General features: G+C 37.0%; 1 protein-coding gene across 2 annotated transcripts in view; it reads left to right on the top strand.

The window, feature by feature from the left end:
* The window catches only part of GRM1 (glutamate metabotropic receptor 1), a 447,639-nt gene that overhangs the window by 401,454 nt on the left and 20,304 nt on the right, over positions 1–25,881 (top strand). For both annotated transcript variants that reach the window (XM_002714863.5, XM_051855288.2), the window contains exon 7: positions 2,388–3,318. In XM_002714863.5, the coding sequence (XP_002714909.2) occupies positions 2,388–3,318 (931 nt within the window). The remainder of the gene's footprint in view (positions 1–2,387; positions 3,319–25,881) is intronic.

Genomic DNA, 25,881 nt, shown 5'->3' with positions numbered 1-25,881 from the left:
GAGAAAACTCCATTTGAGTTTGAAATGTTTTTTTGCAGTCTCAGCATGCCTCCTAAAGGAGTTGACTACTGGCTATTTTGTGCTTTCTCCTACTCTTAAGTATTTTAATTTATTGATTTTATCATATCATGATTCTCCATAACGGCCATTGTTCTCCCAAGTCAATCAATCAATCAATTAATCAATCATCTATCTATAATTTCTATCTCTTTCTATTTGTCTATCTATATATGTCATCTATCAATATCAGGGAAACAAAAAAAATTAAGATTAAAGAGTAACTTTACCTAAGAAGCAAAAATTATTTTATTAAGGTGTTAAGACTTAGATGCAAACAGGTCCTGAAACATAAGAAAGAGGCTATTAATGTCAGTCCAAGAGTGTGTGCTTGTGAACCGATCTTCCATGGATACAAAGGGATAACTACCTCAATGCAAAAGAAATCCAAATAGTTGCATTTATTGCTTAATATAGTAAGTGATTGGTGTGCAAGTCAGATAAATTTTCTTAGGCCAGAGTACTCAACTTGAATGGGTTTTGGAAAGAGTGAAGTTTCTGGATTGATAAACTTTCAGAGCATGAACTGGTTGACACCATGTGTAGAAATGTGATTACTGGGGGCTGGCATCATGGTTTAGCAGGTTAAGCTACTGCCTTTGACACCAGCATTCCATATGGGCACCAGTTCAAGTCCTGCTTTTCCTCTTCTGATCCAGATCTCTGTTAATGTGCTTGGGAAAGCATTGGAAGATGGCCTAAGGGCTTGTGTACCTGCCACCCACATAGGAGACCTGGATGAAGCTCCTGGATCCTGGCTTCAACATGGCCCAGCACTGGCTGTTGTGACCATTTTAGGAGCGAACCAGAAGATGGAAGATCGGTCTCTCTCTTTTCACCTCTCTGTCTGTTTCTCCCACTCACTCTCTAACTCTGCCTTTCAAATAAATAAATCTTAAAAAAATGTGACTACTCACGTGAAACTGTTGGTGATTGTCTGGAACTGATGTAATGAAATAGTTTGTCAGAACCTTCTGGTTTGTTAGAAGTGAAGACTGAATTGGTTGTCATGCAAAATATGTGCACTGAGGCAGGTTGGTGCTAATTAACTGAATAGGCTCAAAACAGATTCTCATGTTTCCTTGCTGCCATGGCTACAGAACAATAAATCTTTTCCTAAATTTATAAAAATGTTTTTGCTTTCACAACTTAGGAAATATATCCCCAGACCAAAAACGAAACTTTGTGAATTGGTTGTCTCCAGAGGCTAACAATTTTTTCTCTTATTCTGAAATGCAAAACAGATTTTATTCTCCATCTAGAGGTAAGAGATAGGCATTCAAGAACAAATGCTAGCCTCTCTTTTCAAGAGATACATAAGGGGAGATTTCATTCTTTCTTTGTATGTTTGTATGAAATATTCAGATGCTAGACTCAGATCATCCCAGATCATCTACAACAAAAAAGATTTTAAATGATTAACATTGAATTATGTGGTAAACAAGAGAATGTAGATTCCTCTAAATAATGAAAATTAAATTTTTGCTTAAAACACATGAATGGCCAATAATAACAAGAACAAACATTTTATGACCTGAATTTGCCTATGGAATGGATGATGGCTGCATAAAAAAAAAAAAAAAAAGAAATGTTTGTTAGCTTATTTCTTACTTTTTCTACTAGATTATTACCACTCAACTGTCATTAGAAACAGTTTTTTTTTTTCACTTTTTCTGAAAAATGTAAAACTGAGTTCCATGGAATAGTAACTATCTATGATGTTGGTGTTGAAACAAAAGATAATTTTATAGGTTTGTGTCATATTAGACTTATAATGATGTTACATCTGAAGACATGATTGTCCAGGGTAGATAATGGTATATCTTTACTTACATAACAGTGAGGCATTTTCAAGATGCAGAAACTAACAAATCATGAAGGACATAAACATAGTCATCTTTTTAAAAGATTTATGTATTTTTCTGAAAGGCAGAGTTATCCAGAGAGAGGGAGAAATAGAAAGAGAGAGAGAGAGAGAGAGATAAAAAGAGAGAGAGAGAGAAAGAAAGAGATTGATTCACTCTCCAAAAGGCTGCAACAGTCAGTGCTTGGTCAGGCTGAAATCAGGAGCCAGGAATTCCATCTGGATCTCTCATACGAGTGACAGGGGCCCAAGAAATTGAGCCATCTTCCAATGCTTTCCCAGGTACACCAGCAGGGAGCTGGAGCAGAAGTGGAGCAGCCAGTACTTGAACCAGTGCTCAAATGTGATGCTTGTGTTGGCAGGTGGCAGCTTAACCTACGGCACCACAATGCCAGCCCCAGTGTGATCATTATTACTCAACAGAAATCTTGAATTCGTGTTTCAATGACTTTCTTTCTTATCACAGGCTGTGAGCCCATTCCTGTCCGCTATCTTGAATGGAGCAACATAGAATCAATCATAGCCATCGCCTTTTCTTGCCTGGGCATCTTGGTTACCCTGTTTGTTACTCTCATCTTTGTGCTATACCGAGACACTCCTGTGGTCAAATCTTCCAGTCGGGAGCTCTGCTACATCATCCTGGCTGGCATCTTCCTAGGCTACGTATGCCCTTTCACTCTCATTGCTAAACCTACTACCACATCCTGCTACCTCCAGCGCCTCCTGGTTGGCCTCTCCTCTGCCATGTGCTACTCTGCCTTGGTGACCAAAACCAATCGCATTGCACGCATTCTGGCTGGCAGCAAGAAGAAGATCTGTACACGGAAGCCTAGGTTTATGAGTGCCTGGGCCCAGGTGATCATTGCCTCAATTCTGATTAGTGTGCAGCTAACCCTTGTGGTAACCCTGATCATCATGGAGCCCCCCATGCCCATTCTGTCCTACCCAAGCATCAAAGAAGTCTACCTTATTTGCAATACCAGCAACCTGGGTGTGGTGGCCCCTTTGGGCTACAATGGACTCCTCATCATGAGCTGTACCTACTATGCCTTCAAGACTCGCAACGTACCTGCCAACTTCAATGAGGCCAAATATATCGCCTTCACCATGTACACCACCTGCATCATCTGGCTTGCTTTCGTGCCCATTTACTTTGGGAGCAACTACAAGATCATCACCACCTGCTTTGCAGTGAGCCTAAGTGTAACGGTGGCCCTGGGGTGCATGTTCACTCCAAAGATGTACATCATTATTGCTAAGCCTGAGAGGAATGTCCGCAGTGCCTTCACCACCTCGGATGTAGTCCGCATGCACGTTGGCGATGGCAAGCTGCCCTGCCGCTCCAACACTTTCCTCAACATTTTCCGGAGAAAGAAGCCAGGGGCAGGGAATGCCAAGTGAGTTGTCTGAGCTGGGTTTGTCTCTCTTCCTTCCCTTCTCCTTCCTTTACCCCTTCCCTTGCCCCTCCTCACATTCTTTCTCTCCCTCCCTCCCATTTCCTTCCCCATTTCAAAATGGTTTTCCTCTATTACTCCAACGACTTTTTCCCCTACTTTCTTAAGCTTTTCTAACCTTCTTTTGCAGTGAGTGTAGAACTAAAGAACACTTTGCTTTCATTCCTTTGAGAGGAAGGAGCATGAAGCAGCAGCCAGCTGAACACATCTCATTCCTGCTAGAAGCTCCATCTTCAGTTCTTCCAGGGATTTTTCCTTTCATAAGGGTGCCCCTCCATGAGCTTCCGCATCCTACTAGGTTCTAGTCAGAGATACAAGCACAAGTTCTGGTTCTAGATTATGCCATGGTTGGAGGTGGCTTACCATTTATTTTTTATCATTCTGTTATTCCACCATTACTAATTTGATGTGGAGGAGAAGGAAACTAAGCACTTGGGCAAATTCTCATTTCAAAATGTTCATACAGCCAAGTACCAAGTATGTCTTGAAATAAGGCACCACTGCTCTAATTTTGGAACTTAAATATGTATTGTAAAAGATGTTACACCATGCTACACCTGAATTAGGATATTTTTAAAGATATATTTATTTATTTGAAAGTCACAGTTATACACACACAGAGGGAGGGAGGGAGGAAGAGAGGGAGGTAGAGAGGGAGGAAGAGAGGGAGGCAGAGAGGAAGAAAGGGAAGGAGGGGGGTTGAGAGAGAGAGAGAGAGAGAGAGAGAGAGAGACTCTGCCATGTGCTGGTTCACTCCACAGATGGCTGCAATGAGCAATGGATGGTACTTGGCTAGGCTGAAGCCAGGAGCTTCTTCCAGGTCTCCCATGTAGATGGCAGAGGCCCCAAAACTTGGGATGTCTTTCACTGCTTTCCCAGGCCATTAGCAGGGAGCTGGATTGGAAGTGGAGCAGCCAGGATACACACTGGCAGTCAGGTGGTGGGTTAACCTGATACACCATGACACCACCCAGAATTAGGCTATTATTACTCAGGGTCATGATCACAGTGGTTTCCTAGTAACAAATCATTCAAAGAAATAAGAAACCAAATAAAGGAGATGAGCCCCCAAACTTGAAAGTCATTGTGAGCATCAAGGTCCAGATGATTTCTATTCTGGGAATTATTCTGAGTAGATTGGATAATAAACACTCCAATATTTTCCCTGATTCTGTTTTGAGAAGAAACATGTGCTAAAGTCTGCATATGTAATCTCTTTCAGGGACCCATGAAAACAAATTTCATGTAACATGTACAATTTTTAAAATGACATGGATGCTTGAATTTTGAAGGTAATAGAATTACCAAAATTAAACAACTTTTCACACTAGAATTTTGAATTTTACTCTTGGAAATAGTCCTTTGAAAGTGAATGCTTTTAATAATAATAATTAGAATATATATGTCAATTTATAGCTATTCCATCCATCTGAACCCATCAGCAAAGAAAAGAGGAATGAATGTTATTTTTCCTCATTTTGTAGGTTGTGGAAACTAAGCTCTTTTGAATTTTTGTGACTTTTAAATGAATTCTGCTTAGCCATTATTTGCCTTGGTCTTAACTGGTATGACATTTCATATCCTATCTGTGTCAAAAAATCTTAATGTTTTCAAATTCGAAGTTTTATATCCTTATTTGTCAAGCAGAAATACAGGCAGCTTTTACAGGAATTAAATTTGAGGATGAATGAGAAAATCTTTGGGAAAATGTATCTTTGAAATTGATAAATTTACTATTATTTCAAGTAAAGATATGCTAAGTTTTGTCAGTGTTAGGGTTAAAGACAATAATTGTTGCCTACCTCTTGCTGCATAACTGAAAATCTTCATATCATGTTAATCATACAAATTGCTTAGTCATATTTTTTCCCTTACCCTGATTTTTCATGCTAGCCACTATACCCTCAGTAATACTTCCTGTTGTGGAGTTACCAGCAAGCGTTAAAGCAAAACAACAGTGCCATCAAATGAGAAGGGAAATAAAACAGACAGTTATCCACAGAGTCCAGATGTCAAATGGCATCATAACAATTTTCATTATGGGGATGGAATGAGAGGAAACAAAATGAAAAGAAAGAAGACACTCTTTAAACTGGGATGTTTGTGGGACTGAAGACATTCCCTTTACAGTATCACATTTGGTTTTCTGAGTGTTCCATTCCACAATCCCCCAATCCAGCTCTGTATTTCTAACTTTTCTGCATTTATTTTAGTTCTTCAGAAACTTCCATGTGATTTTCAGTCATGAGTCATTTGTGAAAGCTGTTCTTCTAACCATTTAATGAAAAGAGGCAAACTATAGGATCAAGATATCTTGTGTTGGTGCCCAGGAATATGCTATTTTAGAATCTCTCTCTGTGATTCTATGTATAGATGGATAGGGACACCTATCCAAGGGAACCATGACTAAAGAATGTATTCAGTGCTCACTGCTGGGGCAATTCAGAATTACCTTGTGTTTTGCTAGCACTTGCTTAGCACTTCTCCAAAAGCAAGGCATTATTGTACATTCCCATGCCTTGATGGCTTTCCTTTTACTCTGAGAATTCCTTTCACTGTTATGAATTTATGAATTAACTTAATCTGAGATATTGTTTTTGAGAGAAAATCATCTTGGATCAAATTAATATTTTTGGTTGTCTAGAAATGTTGGATTCACTAGTAAATTGTTTGAATTATTTAGCTGTAATATATCAAGATTATCAGATTATCATAATATATTTCTAGTTAATAATTATAGCATGAAGCTTTCTTACTAAAATATGGAGCTTCTTCAATGTGCACTAGGCAATTGAGTTGACCCACAGAGGATATTTGGGGTTAAATTTCTAGATAATCTATTCAATTGTTTAATCATTTTTCTCATTCATTCTGCTGTTACTTTTGTGTCACTGTCTATAAAACTATACATTTAGAATATAATAATAAGCTCAATGCCTATGTTTTTACCTTTTTTGTTGCCATTTTGTTTTCCTGGTTTATCTCCAAATTTGTGAAAATCACAAACAATCTAATATTTTATACAGCATTAAGAAATAACAGAGTTTGCCAGCTAAAGCAAGGAACTGAAAACTCCAGAGAACACATCGCCCAATGAGTTTATTATCATTCTGGATGTGCAGTTCTTACGTTTATGGTGCACTGAGCGTGTTCAGCAGGCTGCATGTGCAGCTATAAACACAGAACAGATGCTGTAATGAAGAGCTTCCAACTGATCTATCCGTTGGAATATTGTTCTGAGGAGTTACAAGTCTGACAACATTTTCGTGATAGGCTGCTTCCAAGATACAACGGAGGAGTGATATTGCATGCCTATTTTTGCAAAGTTTGCTTCAAGTTTTTGTTTCATCCATAACCAAAAATCTGACACAACCAATTGTTTCGGCACTTGCTTTATGTTGTCTTACATATTAGTTAGGAGGAATTTAAACAATAAATTGGGTGCTTGACTTAATTGAGCTATTTATAGTTAGAAGTCCTTTTAGACATAACCCTATCCTGGAAAATCAACTGCGGTATAATTGCTTCTGACACCTCTAATTTCTTTAGCTGTTGTTTTAATGTATTTGAATGGTGAAATACTCAAGTCTGGCAAGAGTAGTTAAAAGAATTTAAATTTGTCTTTTTCTTTTTAGAGCTATCTATTTATGTGAATGTCAGAGTTACAAAGAGAGATGCAGAGACAGAGGGAAATCTTCATCTACTGGTTCAATCCCTAAATAGCCTCAATGGCCAGAGCTTGGATGAGCCAAATCCAGGAGCCGGGAACTTCTTCTGTGTCTCCTTTGTGGGTGAGGGGCCCAAGGATTTGGACCATCTTCTGCTCCTTTCTTAGGCACACCTGCAGGGAGCCGGGTTGGAAGTGGATCAGCCAGGACCAAACTGATGCCACAGGTGGCAGCTTTACCCACTATGCCACAGCACCACCCCTTAAATATAAATTCTCAACTTTTAAATTTAAAAAAATAAAATCCATAAGCTAGAGCAATGTAATGAAAACTGAACCCAGGGTATACTTATGAAAAAGGTTTCTAAGCTTGGTACATTAGAACTGAGTAGAAATAAAAAAGAAAACAGGGATTTATATTTTGTGGCTGGGTGATTGAAAAAAATACAACTACTATAAACCAAGTGGGAGATACAAGAGTTAGGGAAGCTGTTGATGAACTACATTTCAGACTTAGTGATTTAGAAACCATAAAATTATGGTCCTACCATTGTGCAAACTTTCCAGAAAGGGAACTGAAGATTTGACCAAGGTCACACAGATAGTAGATGGAGGAATTTGTGTTTGAACTCAAGCACTCTGGCACTTGAACCAGAAATAAGTTTTTAATTAATAAACTGTAGTTGCAACCTAAAATTTTCTATTCCTTTGAAACACATATAACATTTCTTTCTAATCCAAATATTTCTACCTAAGATAGCCAAGAATTATTAAGACAGAGCCTGTCCTTGAATGTAGCACACAGAATAATTTTATTAGATAATGTTGCCTTCTGAGAAGTAAAAAAGGCTATTTTGATAACCAAATATGAGAAAAATAGGAGAAAAAGAAACAGAGTGTAAAAAGAGGAGGAGGAAGAAGAGGAAGAATTGGAGGAGGAGGGGGAAAAGAATTGAGAAGGAAAGGAAAAGATGAAGAAGGGAAGGGAGGAGCCATTGCAAAGATTTTGGGAGTGAACCTACAGATACAAATGCTCTCTCTCTCTCTTCTCTCTCTCTCTCTCTCTATCTCGCCCCCCACCCAATAAAGAAAGAGTGACAATGGCATACAAGCCTCAGGTTTCTTCGAGAATGAAGTCTGAGCTCAAAAGAAGGGTCCAGGCAAACTCTTTTGATACTAGGCTCAGTTTTTCAGAGTGCTTTTCACAATCAAGAAGGAAAAAATAGAAGGGAAAACATTAGAGAACACTTTCACTTAAGAGATAAGATAAAGATGGAGAGTCTGAGGCCAGTAGGCAAAAGTAATCAGAAAGAATGGGGGCAGTAAGAGGATAAAGTCTCACCAAAACCAAGGGAAACATGGTATCCTTTTCATCTGCTTGGGCTTCCATTAAAAGTATCACAGACTTGGTGGCTTACTCAACAGACATTTATTTCCTCACAGTTCTGGAGGCTGGAAGTCTGAGATCCAATTGCAAGCACAGTTAATTTCTGGTGAGGATTTTCTATCTTGGGTTGCAAATAACTACCTTCTTGCTATATGGCCACATGATGTCTTATTTGTTTGTATGGAGAGAGAGAATGAGCATACTTGGTTGCTCATGTGCCTTCCCTCTAAGGACACCGATCACATACTAGAGGTCCTATGTCTATGACCTCACCACAATCTTATTCTCTAATTATCTAAAGACTCCATCTCCAAACACAGGCTCACTGGGATTTAAGGCTTCAGCACATGAATTTGGGGGCAACAGGCACTCAAATATTCAACCCATAACAGAGTGTTTCAATAGGATAGAATTTGGAATCCAAAACTGAATTACCAATGACTTGTGGTTAGCCTTGAAAAGTTTCACTGGAAAGATCAGAGTAGAAGCTATATTGTAATAAGTTGAGAAGTTTGGCATTAAAGGAAGTAAGAAGCTTAGACTGTATAGAAGGAGATTGAAGGAGGAAAGGATGGTTTGATAGAAGAGAATTTTAAGCAGGTTTATAATATCTGAGAAAAGATCCAATGGGAAAAGAAAATGTAAAGATATAAAAGAGATCCTGTGATTTATGCTGGGAGTTTGATCAAGTCCTGTGCCATTGCACTGGAGCCATTTGCCTCAAACTGACAACTGTGACAATGAAGTATCAACTCTAAAGTACATGATGGGTGTGATTGACACTAGTTCTCACTTAGCTATTATGTAATGCTCAAAACAAGACAAAATCAGGATTGAACTTATAGGAATTATAATTAAAATCCAAAATTAGAAATCTTACTACTGATTTTTGCAGGTCTCTGGACTTAGAGTATTAAATATAACATTTGAAGACAAATGAGAGAAAACCTTGCAAATAAATAGTGCTTTTCTAGAATTATTGGTTGCCTGAAGGATTCTCTGCCTATTAAATTAAGGGCTGTTTAGGGAAGGGCGCTGTGTATCCTGTGACAGAGTCAGTTGAGATGAAGGAGGCACACTTGTTCCATAGCTATTGAAAAGGACTGGAGATCCTTGGATCGCACCTATGCTGCCAACATGAAGATACTTGATTTGGGGTAAAGCTTTGTGTCCTCTGAAAACAAGACCAAATGCCTTCACTCCCTGAAAGGCACAAAGCTTCATCACCACCTAAAGACACGTTAGGCATAGTTCAGAATGAGCATAGCTTAGTCAGCAAATCGTGTTTGGAGGAGGATGTTGTCATGCATGACCAACTGGAGAGGCCATAGGCTCATAGGCAGAGAGGGTGAATGACTTCAGGACAGCAGAAAAGGCACAACTTGCTCCTTACTTGGTGCATCAAATTTCCAGTCACCATCATTTACTTATTTATTTTTTCCTTTTGTAAAAAACACACTCATTCTGCAAGTTACACAGAGATAACTTCTTCCAATATTCATCTATTTTAGATACTAAACTGAGACTATAGGCACAGATGATGCCATAGCTTCAAAGAGAACGGGATTCTTTTTGACTAAAGATCACATCTATATTTCTTTCAATTTCAAAAAGCTTGTATGACCAACACATATTCAAGTCCTCAAACAATATTTCATTCTCATATGATAATAATGTGTAGTTTCTAAACTGAATTCTGAAATATTCTCACATGATTATCCATAATGGCTCAAGACAGTTACATTCATCATACCATTGTGCAAATAAAGAAATACAAGCTCAGAAAGCTGAAGGCTGTTTTCATAAGAAAAAGAAATGGGAATAAAATCACTATTTCCACAATATCACTTAAGAGCTCCCTATATCTTCATCAAATGAGATGAATAAGACACAGAACTCACCTCCACAGGGTTAATAGTTTATTGGTATCATATATTGTTTCAAGAAAATTGAGTACATGAAATGATAACACCAGTCTAATGTGATACTTCATGTGGATGGGTAACTTCAGCCAGATATTATCATAGTTAGGGTGAATTGAACAGTAGAAATTTACTTCTCACCATTCTGGAGGCTGGTTAGTCTGAGATAAGGGTATGAGCATTTCAGGGTCCTGGTGAGGGCCATCATCCGGTTTTGAGGCAGCCATCTTTCCATCGTATCCTCAAATGACAGACAGCCTAGAGAGCGAACCTCTTTCTTATATTTGTATGAGGGCACTGATCTCATTCATGAGCTCTACCTTCATGGTTTAATCACCTCCCAAAGACCATTCCCCCCAATAACATCACATTAGGATAGGACTTCAACATATGAATTTGAGGGCAGGGCACAAGCATTCAATTCAGTGTAGATGTCTATTGAGTCATCATTTTTCCCCAGGCTATAAGTATTTCAGTTACAAAAATAGAATCATAATGGTACCTACCTCAAAGGGACTGTTCAGAAGATTAAATGAAAAAAGGTCTGTAGAAAATACAGCACAACACCTGTTTTGTAACAGCTCTGTAATTATTGTTAGCTAGTGACATTAAATTTATGAAAATATTAGAAGGTATATGGGAACTTGTATACTAACACAAAGCTCTTTATTTCACCTTTGAGTCAAGTTCCAGAAAGTAAAGATAGGTATGGATATTATCAGCTCATTGTGTTCATGTTAGGTAGAGTAGTTAAATGTCTGTTGAAAGTGGAGACAAGTGTGACTCCATGTGAGATGTATGTAAGGATACCTGTTTGACATGGCTTGGCAACTTAACCAAACTTGGCCATAAGTGAAGAAGGATGAGGTCATTTGCACTCCATCTGTTGTTTTTTGCCCTGTACAAAGTATTATCTACTCAAAAGAGAAGCTTACCATGTGAACAACATTCTTATAAAACCAGTTGAAGAGCATTTTACAATTTATAGAATTAAAGAAACAAAAAGAAAGTACCAATGAGTTTGGAAGCTTTGATCACAGGAACAGAATCTGGAGTCTTATTAATTAGAACTCTTTGACTTCAGTATATAGGTGACAACTTAAACTAGCCCAAGCAAAAAAGGGTGGGATATTTAATATAATTAATATAAGGAATAATATCAGGTAGCTCATGTTACAGGGTTCAGAATACTTTGAAGGCTTACAAAGGACAGAGCTCCTGAATAAAATAAGTCTCTTACCTCCTGTCTTTCTAGATGCCTTGTTCATCTCCCACTTAAAGGCCTTCTTTCTCCATTTCTCAAGCACTCACAGAAGTCTAAGGATAACCATTTCACTATTTACAAGTTTATATGTTGTTACAGGTCCACCTAGTCAAGGAAAATATCTCAATTCCCTGTACCCTTGGTTCTATCTAACACAAAAAGGTGTGTTGTAATTGGGGTGTGTGGTAGAATGTGCCATAGATCAAATACAGCATTTATTATAAAGGTTTGAGATGTATAGTCAATTAAAGGTAAAAATCAAGACCATATTTTTGCTACTTTTACATAGATTCCTATCTATAAAAAGTTTCTCAGTTGTCTCAGGATGGAAAAGAGAACTAAAGTTAATTTAGTTGGTGTTTTGTTTTGTTTTATAAGGAAAATGAACCACTATGACATTTTCTTCTGAATTAATTAAAATGTCATATAAGTTGTGGCCAACAGTAAAATATTGGTTCTGAGAATTGTTAAAACTGGTTAATAGAGCAGAAAAAGAAAATCAATGCATATTTAATCAAGTTAACTGAAAATGTTTCTATAATTTTGCTTTAATTTAAAGGGTAAGAGAAATCTTCCATAATTGAAGGTACCTTAATATCTCTATGCAGATGAATTTCAAGATATATGAGGACCTGGCTGTTAATAAAATTAGGCCCAGTCCCTAGATGATATGGGTAAAGGTTCTGTGAAACAACTAATGGTTTGTGACTATTTTAAAATTTATAGTATGTGAGTGAAATAGATTTTTTTTCAGTTGGTTATTATTTATAGCCCTTTCCTGGATTCCTGCTGAGCTGTGGTCATTTTATTTATTATTTATTGAACTCTTTATTTAGTGATGCATTAAGCCTTTGACTATAATGCAAATTAAAAACATGTTATCTCAAAAAGAAAATAAGAAAAATGAAGCAAGGAAAACTGATATTGTAGAAAACAATTTTGGCAGAACAATTGTAATGAAAATGGAATTGATAATAATTTCCAAAGAATATTCAATGTAAAAAAAGAAATCAATAAGATGAGAAATACCTTTCTTTCTCTTTTTTCTAGTTATTAGAATTCAAAGGTACTTCAAAAAGTTAATGAAAAGTTGAAGTTTAAATATCTTTATTTTGATGTAAAATTTTTTGAAATTCATGCAGTTTTTTTTCATAATACATGTTATTCATGAACTTTCCTCATGTGCATGGATTTCAGAAACTTTTGCACCAACATAAGCTTATCTTTAAACTAATTTTCCATTAAGTTTGCTTCTAATAAATCTGCCTGGGAATTAATATCATTTTCTCCTTGTATATTTGGCCTAGTTGTATTTGGAATGGAAAACAGGAAAGATGTTAACAAAGAGAAAATAACTATACCTAAATGAGGAAAATACAATAAAAGAAATTATTATGGTAGGGCTGGGTTGGAGGCAACGAAGGAGAAGGGATGCCCCCAGCCTTCTCTGTGACTTTAGCCTTTTGGTTCTGGTAGTGTCTTATTGTAAACAGTATTCATTTCAGTACAGTTTCTGTAACCTAGTCCTTTGTTTAAAAACATGTGGAGAAGATAATATTTACAAACTATGGGCAATTTATTGATGAAGAAAACAGTATGGTCTGTGTCCTCACAGAAATAGCAGTTGAATGGAATAGAGGAAAATCAGCAAGAACCCTGCTTAGCTTACTATGCCACAGAACACTGGCCAGAACCTATTTGTCTTACCCTGATGATATACCATTCTGATTGAGCAGACAAAATGAGTCATACCCTTGGTATTGACTGGGGGGTGTGAGTGATGGGAAAGATGGCTGCAAAACTGATTCCCAGATCCTGATGTTTTCTAGAGACTTCTCTAGAAATGTGTGCTCTGTGTGGCTGGCTGTGACAGCGCACTGTGTTTTTCACATTTACTTTATTTTATTTTATTTTTTTTATGGAAGTTAGCTTCTCTATTGCTATAGCAGTACTTATATTCAACTTACCAGTCTACCAATGAACATGCTGTATTCATGTGCATCATATTCTTCTACTATAGTGAATTATTTTGTTGGTCAATTTTTAAGAAGCAGCTCAGAATTAATGTCCCTTGGTCTACATATCTCAGGCTTTCTGATCCAGAAACTCAATCACAGCTCATGGATTGTCATGTACTAATGTACTACACACATGCTTTCTTTCTCCCACAGTAGAAATACTAGCTACCAAGAAAACATGAGACAACAGAATTAAAATATGTCATCAATATCCAAGTCTATTATTCCACAATAATCATACAAGCATTCTTGAATAACTACTAATACTATCATTGCCAACTCCTTACCCTGAACACTTAGGATACTATTTGTATCTGGTTTCCCATCTCTCCCTTTTTAGTTAGTTGTGCTATATCTACATTTTATCTGGGTATGTAGTCATTACATACCATAATTTCTTTCGCTGAACTCTCATTTAACTTTAATTGTACATTTCAGGATATATTTAATGCTTACCTTCACTCATGATGATATCTCTGTAGTTATTTTAGTCACCTGAAGCCTATAAGCTTGTTCTAGAGTAGTCTTCTCAAGGGAAGAAAGCTCATGGAAATAATATTCACTTTGTTTTTTTCTTGTTGCAGATATTTTAGCTATAACCTTTATTTCAAAAGTCGTTTCAGGGTGCACAATTTTTTTTTCCTTAAGTGGCTTCAAATTGTTGTTTGATTTAGATTTAGTATAAAGATTTGTTGTACAAAGTTTTGATGATAATCTGTTTTTTATTATAAAACATTTTCCTTCTTAGACTTTTATGATGTTTATTTTTCTATAAATCGTAGTGATTTTGTTAGAATATTTATTGGTGTTGATTGGTCCAATTCAATTTTCTCAGCTTCATGATGTTCTCTTTCAATGTGTGGTTACAAATCTTTTCAAATTTTAAGAAAATTTTGTCGAATTATAGTGTTTGTATTGATTCTGTTCCTTTGGTTTTCTACTGGAAGAATTCCTAATTTTAACGTAACCAATTTTCTTTGATATGCTTCAGTATGTTACATGTTCTCTTGAATACTTTTATTCTTTCCTCTCATAATCTTTTTATTGAAGCACAATTACATACAGTAATGTGCATAAATGTTTAATGATATTTTCTACAAAGGGTAACACAGCCATGATTACAGCATATGATCAAGATGTAGAGCTTTGTTATCACCCTAGGAAGTTCCCACCTGTGCCTGTCCTCCTTTCCAACTAGGGACAACCACTGTTCTCATTTCTATCAATTAATCTCCTTTCTCATAGATTAGTCTTCCCTATTATTTTTTAAAGATTTATTTATTTATTTGAAAGAGAGAGAGAGAAAGGTCTTCCATCTGATGGTCCACTCCCAAATGGCTGCAATGGCTGGAGCCAGCAGCCAGAAGCGAGGAGTCTCCTCCAGGTCTCCCACATGGGTGTAGGGGCCCAAGGACTTGGGGCATCTTCTACTGCTTTCCCAGGCCATAGCAGAGAGCTGGATTCGAAGTGGAGTGCCGGGTCTCAAACTGGTGCCCATAAGGGATGCTGGCACTGCAGGTGGCAGCTTTACCTGCTATGCCACAGCACGGGCCCCAGTCTTCCCTATTCTTAAACTTCATAAAAATAGAACCAGACTGCAGATTTTATTTATGTTGCTGTTCTTTGATTCAGCATGAGATTCATCCATGTTCTTGTATCTATCAGTAGTTTACTCCCCTTAGTTGCTGGGGTATGTTCCATTATTTGAATATAAAATGTTTGTTTTCCTGTTGTTGATTACATAGGCTGTTTTCAAGTCTCATTGTGAAAAATATAGCTAAATCAATTTGGACATATACCTTCGTTTGGTGTAGTTATACAAATATGTGTAGGAATAGAATTGCTGTATGATAGGGCAGATGTATGTTAGAAGAAACTACCAAAACACATTTCAACAATGGCTTTGCTGTTTTTAACATCTATGAAGAATGGATGAGATCTATTTAGTGTTGATAGTCTTACATTTTAGCCATTCAAATGAGTGTGTAGAGGTATTTAACACTTTTCACATGTATTCTGATGGTTAATAATCTTGAGTCTTTTAATTTGCTTATTTGTGGTTAATACATACTCTTATTTGAGTTAATTCTTTATTATTGATTTTATAATCTAAGTATTCTTTGTTACACATATGTATTGTAAATATCTTTTCCCAGTCTTTGACTTTTCACTTTTAAGATGGAATCTTTCAATGAATGGAGGCTTTAAATTTCAATGAAATCCAATTTATCAATTTTTCTTTTATAGTTGGCGCTGTTTATATTTATTATAAAAAATCTTTTCCTATCCCAGGTTATAAAGATATTCTGTTTTCTTCTAGGAACTTTATGGTTTCGACTTTCACATTCAACCTGTCTTTATAATTTGACTTTTACATTTAGTGCATATTAAGTAACTTTTATGTGTCTTAGTTAGTAAAGTCTACTATACTAAAGTACCATAAGCCAGGGGGCTTATAAACCACAGAAATTTATTTCTCACAGTTCTGGAGCCCAAAAGTCTGAGATTGGGTTGCTGACATAGGTGGGTTCTGGGGATGGCTGTCTTCTGGGATGCAGGCTACCTGTATCCTCACATGGAAGAAAGAGAAACTTGAAAGTTCTTAGGGTGCTTATAAAAGCAGCAATACCATTCATGAAAATTCTACCTTCATGACCTAATTACCTCTCAAGAATGCCAAGAACCCCAACTGCTAATATCATCACATTTTAGATTAGGATTTCAACATTTGAGTTGTGGGGAGATTCAAAGTTCAGTCCATAAAGTAATGGACAAATGTTTTTTGCATCTTTTCTTAATTAAAGGACAGTTTTCCAAGCTCAATTTGAAAAAGAAAAGCATTGGATGACATTGGTACTTACATTCAAATTCAACTGAACATGCATGTGTAACCCCAATTATGAATCATTTATTCTGTTTCATTCATGTATCTGTCTATATATCTGCAAATACCATTCTGTCTTGTTTGTGGAATCTACTCAAGATAATCTAATACTAAGTTAAAACCATATCATGTAAGTATTCTAAGTCTGCTCTTTTTTCATGATTGCTTTGTCCATAAAAGGTCTAGAGAACATTGCTGTCATTAATTAAAATTGTATAATTTTGTATGACAAAAGTTTTTACATAGATTCCATTAATGTATCATTGAGGATATTTCCTTTTACTCCATGTTTCTGAGAAATTTTGTAATGAGCAGATATTGAATTTCATTAAGTTTTTTTTTTTTTTTGACAGGCAGAGTTAGACAGTGAGAGAAAGAGACAGAGAGAGAGTTATAAAGAGTGAGAGAGAGACAAAGAGAAACGTCTTCCTTCTGTTGGTTCACCCCCCAAATGTCTGCCATGACCAGCGCACTGCGCCAATCTGAAGCCAGGAGCCAGGTGCTTCCTCCTGGTCTCCAATGCAGTTGCAGGGCCCAAGCACTTGGGCCATCCTCCACTGCCTTCCTGGATCACAGCAGAGAGCTAGGACTGGAAATGGAGCAACCAGGACAGAAGTGGTGCCCCAACCGGGACTAGAACCCCGAGTGCCGGCACCGCAGGCGGAGGATTAGCCAAGTGAGCCATGGTGCCGGCCCCCTTTTTTTCTCTTTTCTGTTTCTGTTCAAGCATGCTGACAAGGGAAAATATATTGACCTATTATCAAATATTAATTGACCCTTGAATTTCTGATATCAACCCTCCTCTTTCCTCCTTTCTATAGTCTACTAGACATGCAGCCTACTTTGTCAGATATTGGTATGTGTAGGCTCTTCTACTTTGGGTTAGCATTTGCAGGATATGTGATTTTCCATTCCTTGATTTTCAGCTTTTTGGGTGTTGTGTTTAAGGTGTATTTCTCACAAGCTGCACTGTAAGCAGTCTGACAACATTTGCCTGTTAATTAGGATATACAGCTCATTTCCATTGGATGAGTTGCTACCAAATCATATCTATGTCTAGAATTTCACTATTTTATACTTGTCTCACTGGATTTATGTTGTTATTTATTCCCGTATTTTGATAAATCTAATATTTTAATTTTCAATGCCCATGCTATTTATTTGTTGATTTTCCATTCTTTTATTATTCTTTTTATAATAACCCAAGAGATTGCAGAAATGAATTTACTATTCTTTTATGATCTACAATAAATTAGTGGCTTTAATCCTTTCCAAACAAGGCAAGACTTATAAAACATTTGTATTTGTCATGCATTTTTATTTGTCATGTATTTGTCATTTATTATATTTGTCATGTGTCAATTTCTTACTTTTATTCTCATGCATTTTAATTCCACACATATTTTACATCTTAATTTTACACTAATGCTACTGTTTTGCAGCACTAATCTTTATTTCTTGATTCGTGGATTATGGCCTATTAAACCCCTGTAAATTGAAGATTTTATAAGTTGAAAATGCAGGTAGTTTATAAACCTAAGCTACCAAGCATAATTGCTTTGTCTAGCCTATCTCAAACATTCTCAGAACACTTAACATTAGCCCAAATTTGAACAAAATAATCTAACACAAAACTTATTTTACAATAGAGTGTTGAATATCTCATGTGTGCACACAGTTAGATATTGTGTAGACAGTGGGATGCATTAATTTACCCAAATTTATACCCAAAATATTCTGGCATTACAGTACATGGTGGAATGTCAGTGGTTTATTCTCACGACTGCATGATTGGGATGACTGGGAGCTATGGCTCACTTCTGCTGCCCAGCATCATGAGAGAGGATCATACTATACTGTCCTAGCCTGGAAAAGATCCAAATTAAGGTACAGTTTTTACTGAATGAAAATCACTTTTACATCACCCTAAAGTCCACCAATGGTAAGTGGAACCATTGCAAATCAGGGAACACCTACACTTACTTAACATTTCCCTATGTTTTTCCTTTGTGCTATAAGGCAATTATGGACTGAAGTAACATTAAGTGTAAATTTTAGTTTTATAAGAATTGTTCTGCACCCCCTGTTGTATCCTGTCTTAACAATATAGCAATCCATGTTCTGATGGCTTGCTTGGGCCCCCTCATCCTAAGAATGAATGTAATCCAATTGTGATTGACTGGGACTGTGAAACCTCCAAAAACTTCATTCTGATTTTCAGCAGCTTTCTGCTATGTTTTGTCTCCTTTCTTTGTACAGCCTAAGTTTGCAAATCTTTCTAACAGGGAAACCAGCAAGTGTTGGTCTCATAGTTTTTCCCTCCCTTTCTTCAGAATCTTGGCTTCTCACATCCTGGCTAACCTGGAAGACTTGAACTCAAATTTTCCATGTCTAAAGTTTTTCTTGCTTCTTTGCCTCTTTATTAAGATCTGCTGGATTCTCAGTCTGTTGTTCTGTATTAAGAATCATCATATGTCCAATGGGAAAAGTAGATTGAAGATTGTTTACCCACTTGTAGTTCTCTTCCTTCTGGCTTACTGGTTCCTTGGATTCTGGTTGCCTTGAATGTCTCAATGTCTTCAAGTTTCTATTTTTTAAAATATTTTATTTGGTTTTTCTCATTGTTATCAATGGAGGAGTTTGTTTGCCTCATGGTATTTTATCTTAAGTGGAAACAGAAGTCTTTTTATAACATTTTAATTTATCTTCTTCACCTTTATCAATAGGCTATAATGTAACTATGATTTCTTTTAGGGCAATGATAACTATACTTCCAACACTGTGAGACAAATTGTGTGATAATTTCTTATTAAATTATTTTTCAGGTGCGTGGTGACTCTAGGATATTAATGTTTCTGGTTAAAGAGAAACAATGTCATAAAATGAATCTTAGTGAAAATATGTATTTAATAATAAAGTTAGTGCTATAACCAAGAATTTCAGGTTCCTCACAAAGTTATGTGATCTAAGTCCTTTTTTTGGTTCCATTATATCTTCATTTTTAAGATTTCTGCTTAAGTAATGATTTCTCTTTTTTTGTTTTCAAAACACTCTGAAGTGAAAATTTTAGCTTTTGGTGAGTTGTTTTCATCTTCTGTCTCTTTCTGTGATAATTCAGAGTAAAATAATGAAAGGTCTCACTTTGGTGTTTTGTCGCCTAAAGTCTATCTGGAAACACAATGGGATATTTTTCTCTTTTGTGAAATGGGAGCCTAGATTTTGCTCTAATTTGAGCTTTTACTTTCCCATTTATAAAGACAGCACTCTATGAGAACATACATTTAAAATGTTCATGCTATTAAACAATGTATTTGCAATATAAAGGCTAACTATACTTTTCTACACAATTCTGAAGTTCCAAAGATTTTTGTACTGATTAAGATAACAATAACTCTATTAATTGCAAAGTTCTATCATTTAAATTTGACATGTCCTCAGTAGTTGCTCACAAGTTTTATATACATATATATATACATATATATTAGATTTTCTACCCTTTCTTTATGATTTATTTTATTTTAAATTATTTTATATTTGAAAGAGAGTTAGAGAGATCTTCCATCCTTTGGATCACTGCTCAAATGGCTTCAACAGCAAGGGCTGTGCCAGGCCTAAGCTAGGAGCCAAGAGCTTCTTTTGCTTTCCCACATGGGTGCAGGGCCCAAGCACGTGGGCCATCCTCTACTGCTCTTCCAAGTGCATTAGCAAGGAGCTGGACTAGAAGTTGAGCAGCCAGGACTCAAGGCAGTGCCCATATGTGTTGCCAGCATAGCAGGCAGCAGCTTTACCCACTATACCACAATACCAGCCCCAAATTTCTACCTTTTTAAGCAAAAGAAAATATGATTACAACTGCTGTATAATATATTTCCTATTAGGGTAACTCTTGAATTATAGGTTATTATAGATTTTTTCTAATAATAGTTATCACTTAGTTTTATGTTTTAAAAGTAGTAAATATTCATTATGGGTCATTGGAAGATACAGGAAAGCATTAGTATGTTAAAGGAAATTATCTACAATTATATCAGTACACAAATGAAAACTACCATTTTTATTTATTTAAGAGGTAGAGTTACAGACAGAGAGAGGGAAAGACAGAGAAAGGTCTTCCACCTGCTGGTTCACTCCCCAAATTACCGCAGTGGTTGGAGCTGGGCCAATCCGAAACCAGGAGCCAGGAAATTCTTCTGGATCCCCCTTGTGGGTACAAGGGTCCAAGCACTTGGGCCATCTTCCACTACTTTCACAGGCCATAATAGAAAGCTGGATTGGAAGAGAAGCAACCAGGAGTCAAACTGGCATCCCTATGGTATACTGGCACCACAGGCTGAGGCTTAGCCTACTAAGTCACAGCACCAGCCCCAACCATTAACGTTTTTCTATATATAAATATATCCTTTTTTAATGTATACACACATACATGCAAATCATTAGCTTTTTAAAATTTGAATGTGTTTGGCAATTTCAGAATATTCAACATTGAATATTAAAATTAATTTAGACATTAATAATAAAAAAGTACTATTGCAATCACCAGTGTTAATAGAGAATCTCAGGACTAGTTATCACTTATTTTTACATTACAAATATTTTTCTATTTTGTGTTGATTTATTCAGTCACTCCTATAAACTTTATGATTGATAGAGTAATCATTGTATATATTGGCTTATCTAAGACAGTAATCCCAGTTAATGCCTTTTTTCCTTCAATCTTAAAAAATTGGCTTGCATAAGAAATTACATAGCTTCTTTAATTATTTGCACAAATGTGGGCATGAAAAAGGTTGATAAGGTGGTACTTAATGGTAAATCTAATATAAATTTCTCCCTGGAGATGATTGCCTATCTAATGGGAGATAGCATTAACATCAATAACATAAAATAAGAATTCATGTACATAAAAAATAGATAGCATGTACATTGCTGTATGGTCAATGTACAGGAACTTAATAAACATGTTACTATTGTAAAGGAAATATACACAAGGTTCTATGAAGACTAAAAGTGTTTTATACTGAGGGAACCTAAACATGATCAAAGGACCATAAATAGAAAACACACTAAATTATCAAGTTACAACCATGAATTGGCAAAAATTAAATAGCTGCCGGAATAAGGATAATGAGAATACAATTTCAGACATGAGAAGTGAATAGATGATTGGCACCTGCTTATCCACGGAATGATTTGCCAGTTCTGGGCCCTGGATGGAGGTGGAGTCTCCAGACTTGGTTAAGGCAGAAAAGACACAAAGAACAGAGACAGCAGAAGAGAAGTCCACATAGGACAGGGTGATAAAACCAGAGAACAGAGAGGCTTTAACACAGAATCAGCTCCTCCCGTAAAATATCTATTGATATCTGCATTTGAGTGGGTCAGAAATGTTAAAAGATAAGCTGCAATTCTCTGACATGCGGGCTAGATTTTCATGGAGCTCTTCTATGCTAAGAAGACACATCTGCTTTAAGTGAGAACTGCAAAACATTTTCAGTTTCCACATGAGACTGGAGTGACCGCATTGGAGACTCCAAGATGCACAAACATGTGGTCAAGGTTCTCCATTAAGACATTTGCCAAATTTTGAAGTTGTGTAGGGTGGGGAGTCAAGAGTCTAGTTGGTAAATCTTTGAAAAGCAAAGGGAGAAGATAAAAACTCACCAGATGAAGCCACTAATGCACAGCCAGGCTCTCTGTTGAAAGTCTTGAAGGGATATGCACTGGGATAGACTGATCGCTATCAAAATTGCATAATTTTCACCAAACTTAAACATAAATTGGATTATACTGAACTGACTCTACCCTCTTCCTAGCAGAGAAAATGATAAGGCACCTCTTGTGGTGATAAAACCACTTGGAGCAATTAAATAATCTTAGTACATATATATGGTGCACAATACCTCATCTAATCCAGAATGCCAAGAGATAAGGCTATGTAAAAGAGATCCAAAGGAAAGATTCAATCAATAAATACAGAACCAAAGATGACACAATGATCACTCTTGGAGAATATGAGCAAACTAACAGTATTCTTAACATTGAATTAAAAAAAAAAGGGGGAAAACAGTCATACATTTGGTTTGTATGTATATATATATTTTTTTTTTGCTTGAACTTTCAGAGAAACCAAAGAGCTATGAGAAAAGATTCTTTAATTTTTAACTTTTATGCTTTTCATTTTATCTGAAAAGCAGAGAGAAAAACAGATACCAAAAGAGAAATATCTTCCATTTCCTGGTTACCTCCCCAAATGCTCACAACAGCTGGGTCTGGGCCAGGCTGAAGTTGGGAGCTGGAAACTCAGTTCAGTTCTACAACATTAGTGCTAGAGATTCGTGTGCTTGACACATCATCTTCTGCCTTCCAGTGTAGGCATTAGCAGGAATCTAGAATCAGAAGTGCAATGAGGATTCAAACCCTGGCACTACAATATGGGATACATGTGTGCCAAATGATGCTTAATCACTACGCCAAACACACACCCATCATAGGGAAAGTTCTTTACGAAAAAGAAAAGTCTAGTTGCAAATACAGAATAGATGGAAGAATTATATCATCATTTTATGGTATTATACTAAAATAGTTGACCGACATTATGGTCATTAATGACTGCTAAACCATTGTATGAAAGACTTATAGGGAGTTTTATAATACATGCATTGAGATGACAACACCCAGTATCTTTGAAAATTTTTACAATAAAAGTTGATTTTAAAAGTGTTTAAAAACCAAAGTTAAGGCCGGTGCCATGGCTCACTAGGCTTATCCTCCACCTGTGGCGCCGGCATCCCGGGTTCTGGTCCTGGTCGGAGCGCCGGATTCTGTCCCGGTTGCTCCTCTTCCAGTCCCAGCTCTCTGCTGTGGCCCGGGAAGGCAGTGGAAGATGGCCTAAGTGCTTGGGTCCTGCATCCCATGGGAGACCAGGAGGAAGCACCTGGCTCCTGGCTTTGATCAGCACAGCGCGCCAGCTGTAGCGGCCATTTGGGGGGTAAACCAGCTGGAGGAAGACCTTTCTCTCCATCTCTCTCTCTCACTGTCTAACTCTGCCTGGCAATCCAAACCAAACCAAACCAAACAAACAAACAAACAAAAAATGAAAGTTGAAAAGAATAATATAGATCCTCACACACCAATGATAATATTATAAGCATGTTTACAAAACAAACATTAACAATAGATAAATAATGCAAGCATGTTGCAGAGCAATTTGTTCATCCGTAAGGAAGATAAATTAGGTATGTGCAACAACTCACCAATTGCATGCCTAGTTACACACCACATAACAAGATAAATGTGCTGTGGCCTAGTAGACTGAGCCTCCACTTGCAGAGCCGGCATCCCAGATGGGTGCCGGTTTGTGTCCTGGCTCCTCTTCTTCTGATCCAGTCCCCTGCTGATGGTCTGGGAAGGCGGTGGAGTATGGGCCAAGTCCTCGGGCCACTGCACCCATGTGAGAGTCCTGGAAGAAGCTCCTGGCACCTGGCTATGGATTGGCCCAGCTCCAGATGTTACAGCTGTTTGGGGAGTGAACCAGCAGATGGAAGATCTCTCTCTCTCTCTCTCTGTCTCTCCATTTCTCTTTCTGTAACTCTACTCTCAAGTAAATAAATAAATCCTTAAAAAATTAAAAAAAAATAAAATGGTAACTGTTATAGGAGACATGCCTAAGAATGTTTATTGCAGCATTGCTTAAAATAACATACTTTACCAAAGTAGCGATCAGAGGGGAAATTTGTTTTCAAGAGTGTGGCACTTACTCAATTTTGTTTAAACAAATGAACTACATAATAGTGAACCAACATAAAAGAGAAAATGAAAACATAAAAGCAAAATGGGAAATTGATTAATGGAAATGTAGTGAACACCATAAATACAAGAATTGATAATATGCTAAAATTATCATATATATTTATTCATGTTATGATGTTCATGTTGCAAATTATTAAAAGATGACCATTGATGATACACACTGAATTTTCTTTTTAAAAAGAGAGGATTAGTATAAAGAATAACATACAAAGGCTTCCAAAATATCCTTAATGTTTTCAAAAAAAGCAAAATGTAAATATTTAAGAAATGTTTTGTAGCAATTAAACTGATTTTAATTAGATTATCCTCAATTGTTTCTAATGAGCTTACAAATCTTAATAATTAAAAATTTTAGAGTGGAGCAAGTGCGGCAGTAGATGGTGGCTCAGATAACTGGGTCCCTCTCCCCCATGTTGGAGACCAGGATTGATTTCTGGGCTCTTAGCTTCAGCACATCCAAAGCCTGGCTGTTGTGGGCACAGGAGAGTGAACCAGTGAATGAAAGATCTCTCTCTCTCTCTCTCTCTCTTTCTGTCACTCTCTCTCTCGCTCTCTGTCCGTGTGTGTCTTTGTACCTTTTTAATGGCATTAAATGAGCTTCTTAATATAAAAAAAGATTGAAAGAAATTGTCACTTACAGAGGATCTATACAGAGTCCACTTTGCGCTTTGTTGAGCAAATGCCAACAAATGCATATTAGAATTCAGAAAATGCAAAACATGCACTTATCTTTGGAAAGCAATCAAAGATTCAGATTATCTGTCTATAATAGCAACAAACACCAGACCACACTTTGCTAACATGGTCTTGCTGTCATTTTTTATGATTACTTTGGAAAGCTGCCACACTATCGCCCCAAGATGAGCTTTATGAATCTTTCATACTGGTCATCTGGATTTGTGGAGACCATTTTATCTCTGTTAAAGTAGATTCAAACTTCACACCTACCACACATGTGCAACTTTAACACAGTCAACTAACTTGAAGTGAAAGTAGCCTGTAGCTGCTTCTGATGCATGCATTCAAGCCCCTGATGTTGCTCCCCAACCAATACAATAATTTTTGAAAGAGAGAGAAAATGAAAGTTAGTTTATTTGCTATTAGAAGTTACGGCCAGTGTCATGGCTCACTTGGCTAATCCTCCGCCTGCGGTGCCGGCACTCGGGGTTCTAGTCCCGGTTGGGGCACCAGTTCTGTCCCAGTTGCTCCCCTTCCAGTCCCAGCTCTCTACTGTGGCCCAGGAAGGCAGTGGAGGATGGCCCAAGTGCTTGGGCCCTGCACCCGCATGGGAGACCAGGAGAAGCACCTGGCTCCTGGCTTCGGATCGGCGCAAGCACACCGGCCGCAGCACGCTGGCTGCAGCGGCCATTGTGGGGTGAACCAACGGAAAAGGAAGACCTTTCTTTCTGTCTCTCTCTCTCTGTCTAACTTTGCCTGTCAAAAAAAAATTTTTAAAAAAAATAAAAAATAAAGAAAAAGAAGTTATGAAAACTCTCGAGTAAGAAAGTGGCTGGAGTCCATGAGTCAAGTACAGTGAATAAAATTTAAGATACCA

This window comes from Oryctolagus cuniculus, chromosome 5 (assembly GCF_964237555.1).
Source record: "Oryctolagus cuniculus chromosome 5, mOryCun1.1, whole genome shotgun sequence".
Lineage (NCBI taxonomy): Eukaryota > Metazoa > Chordata > Mammalia > Lagomorpha > Leporidae > Oryctolagus > Oryctolagus cuniculus.
This window is presented reverse-complemented; position numbering and strand designations above follow the sequence as displayed.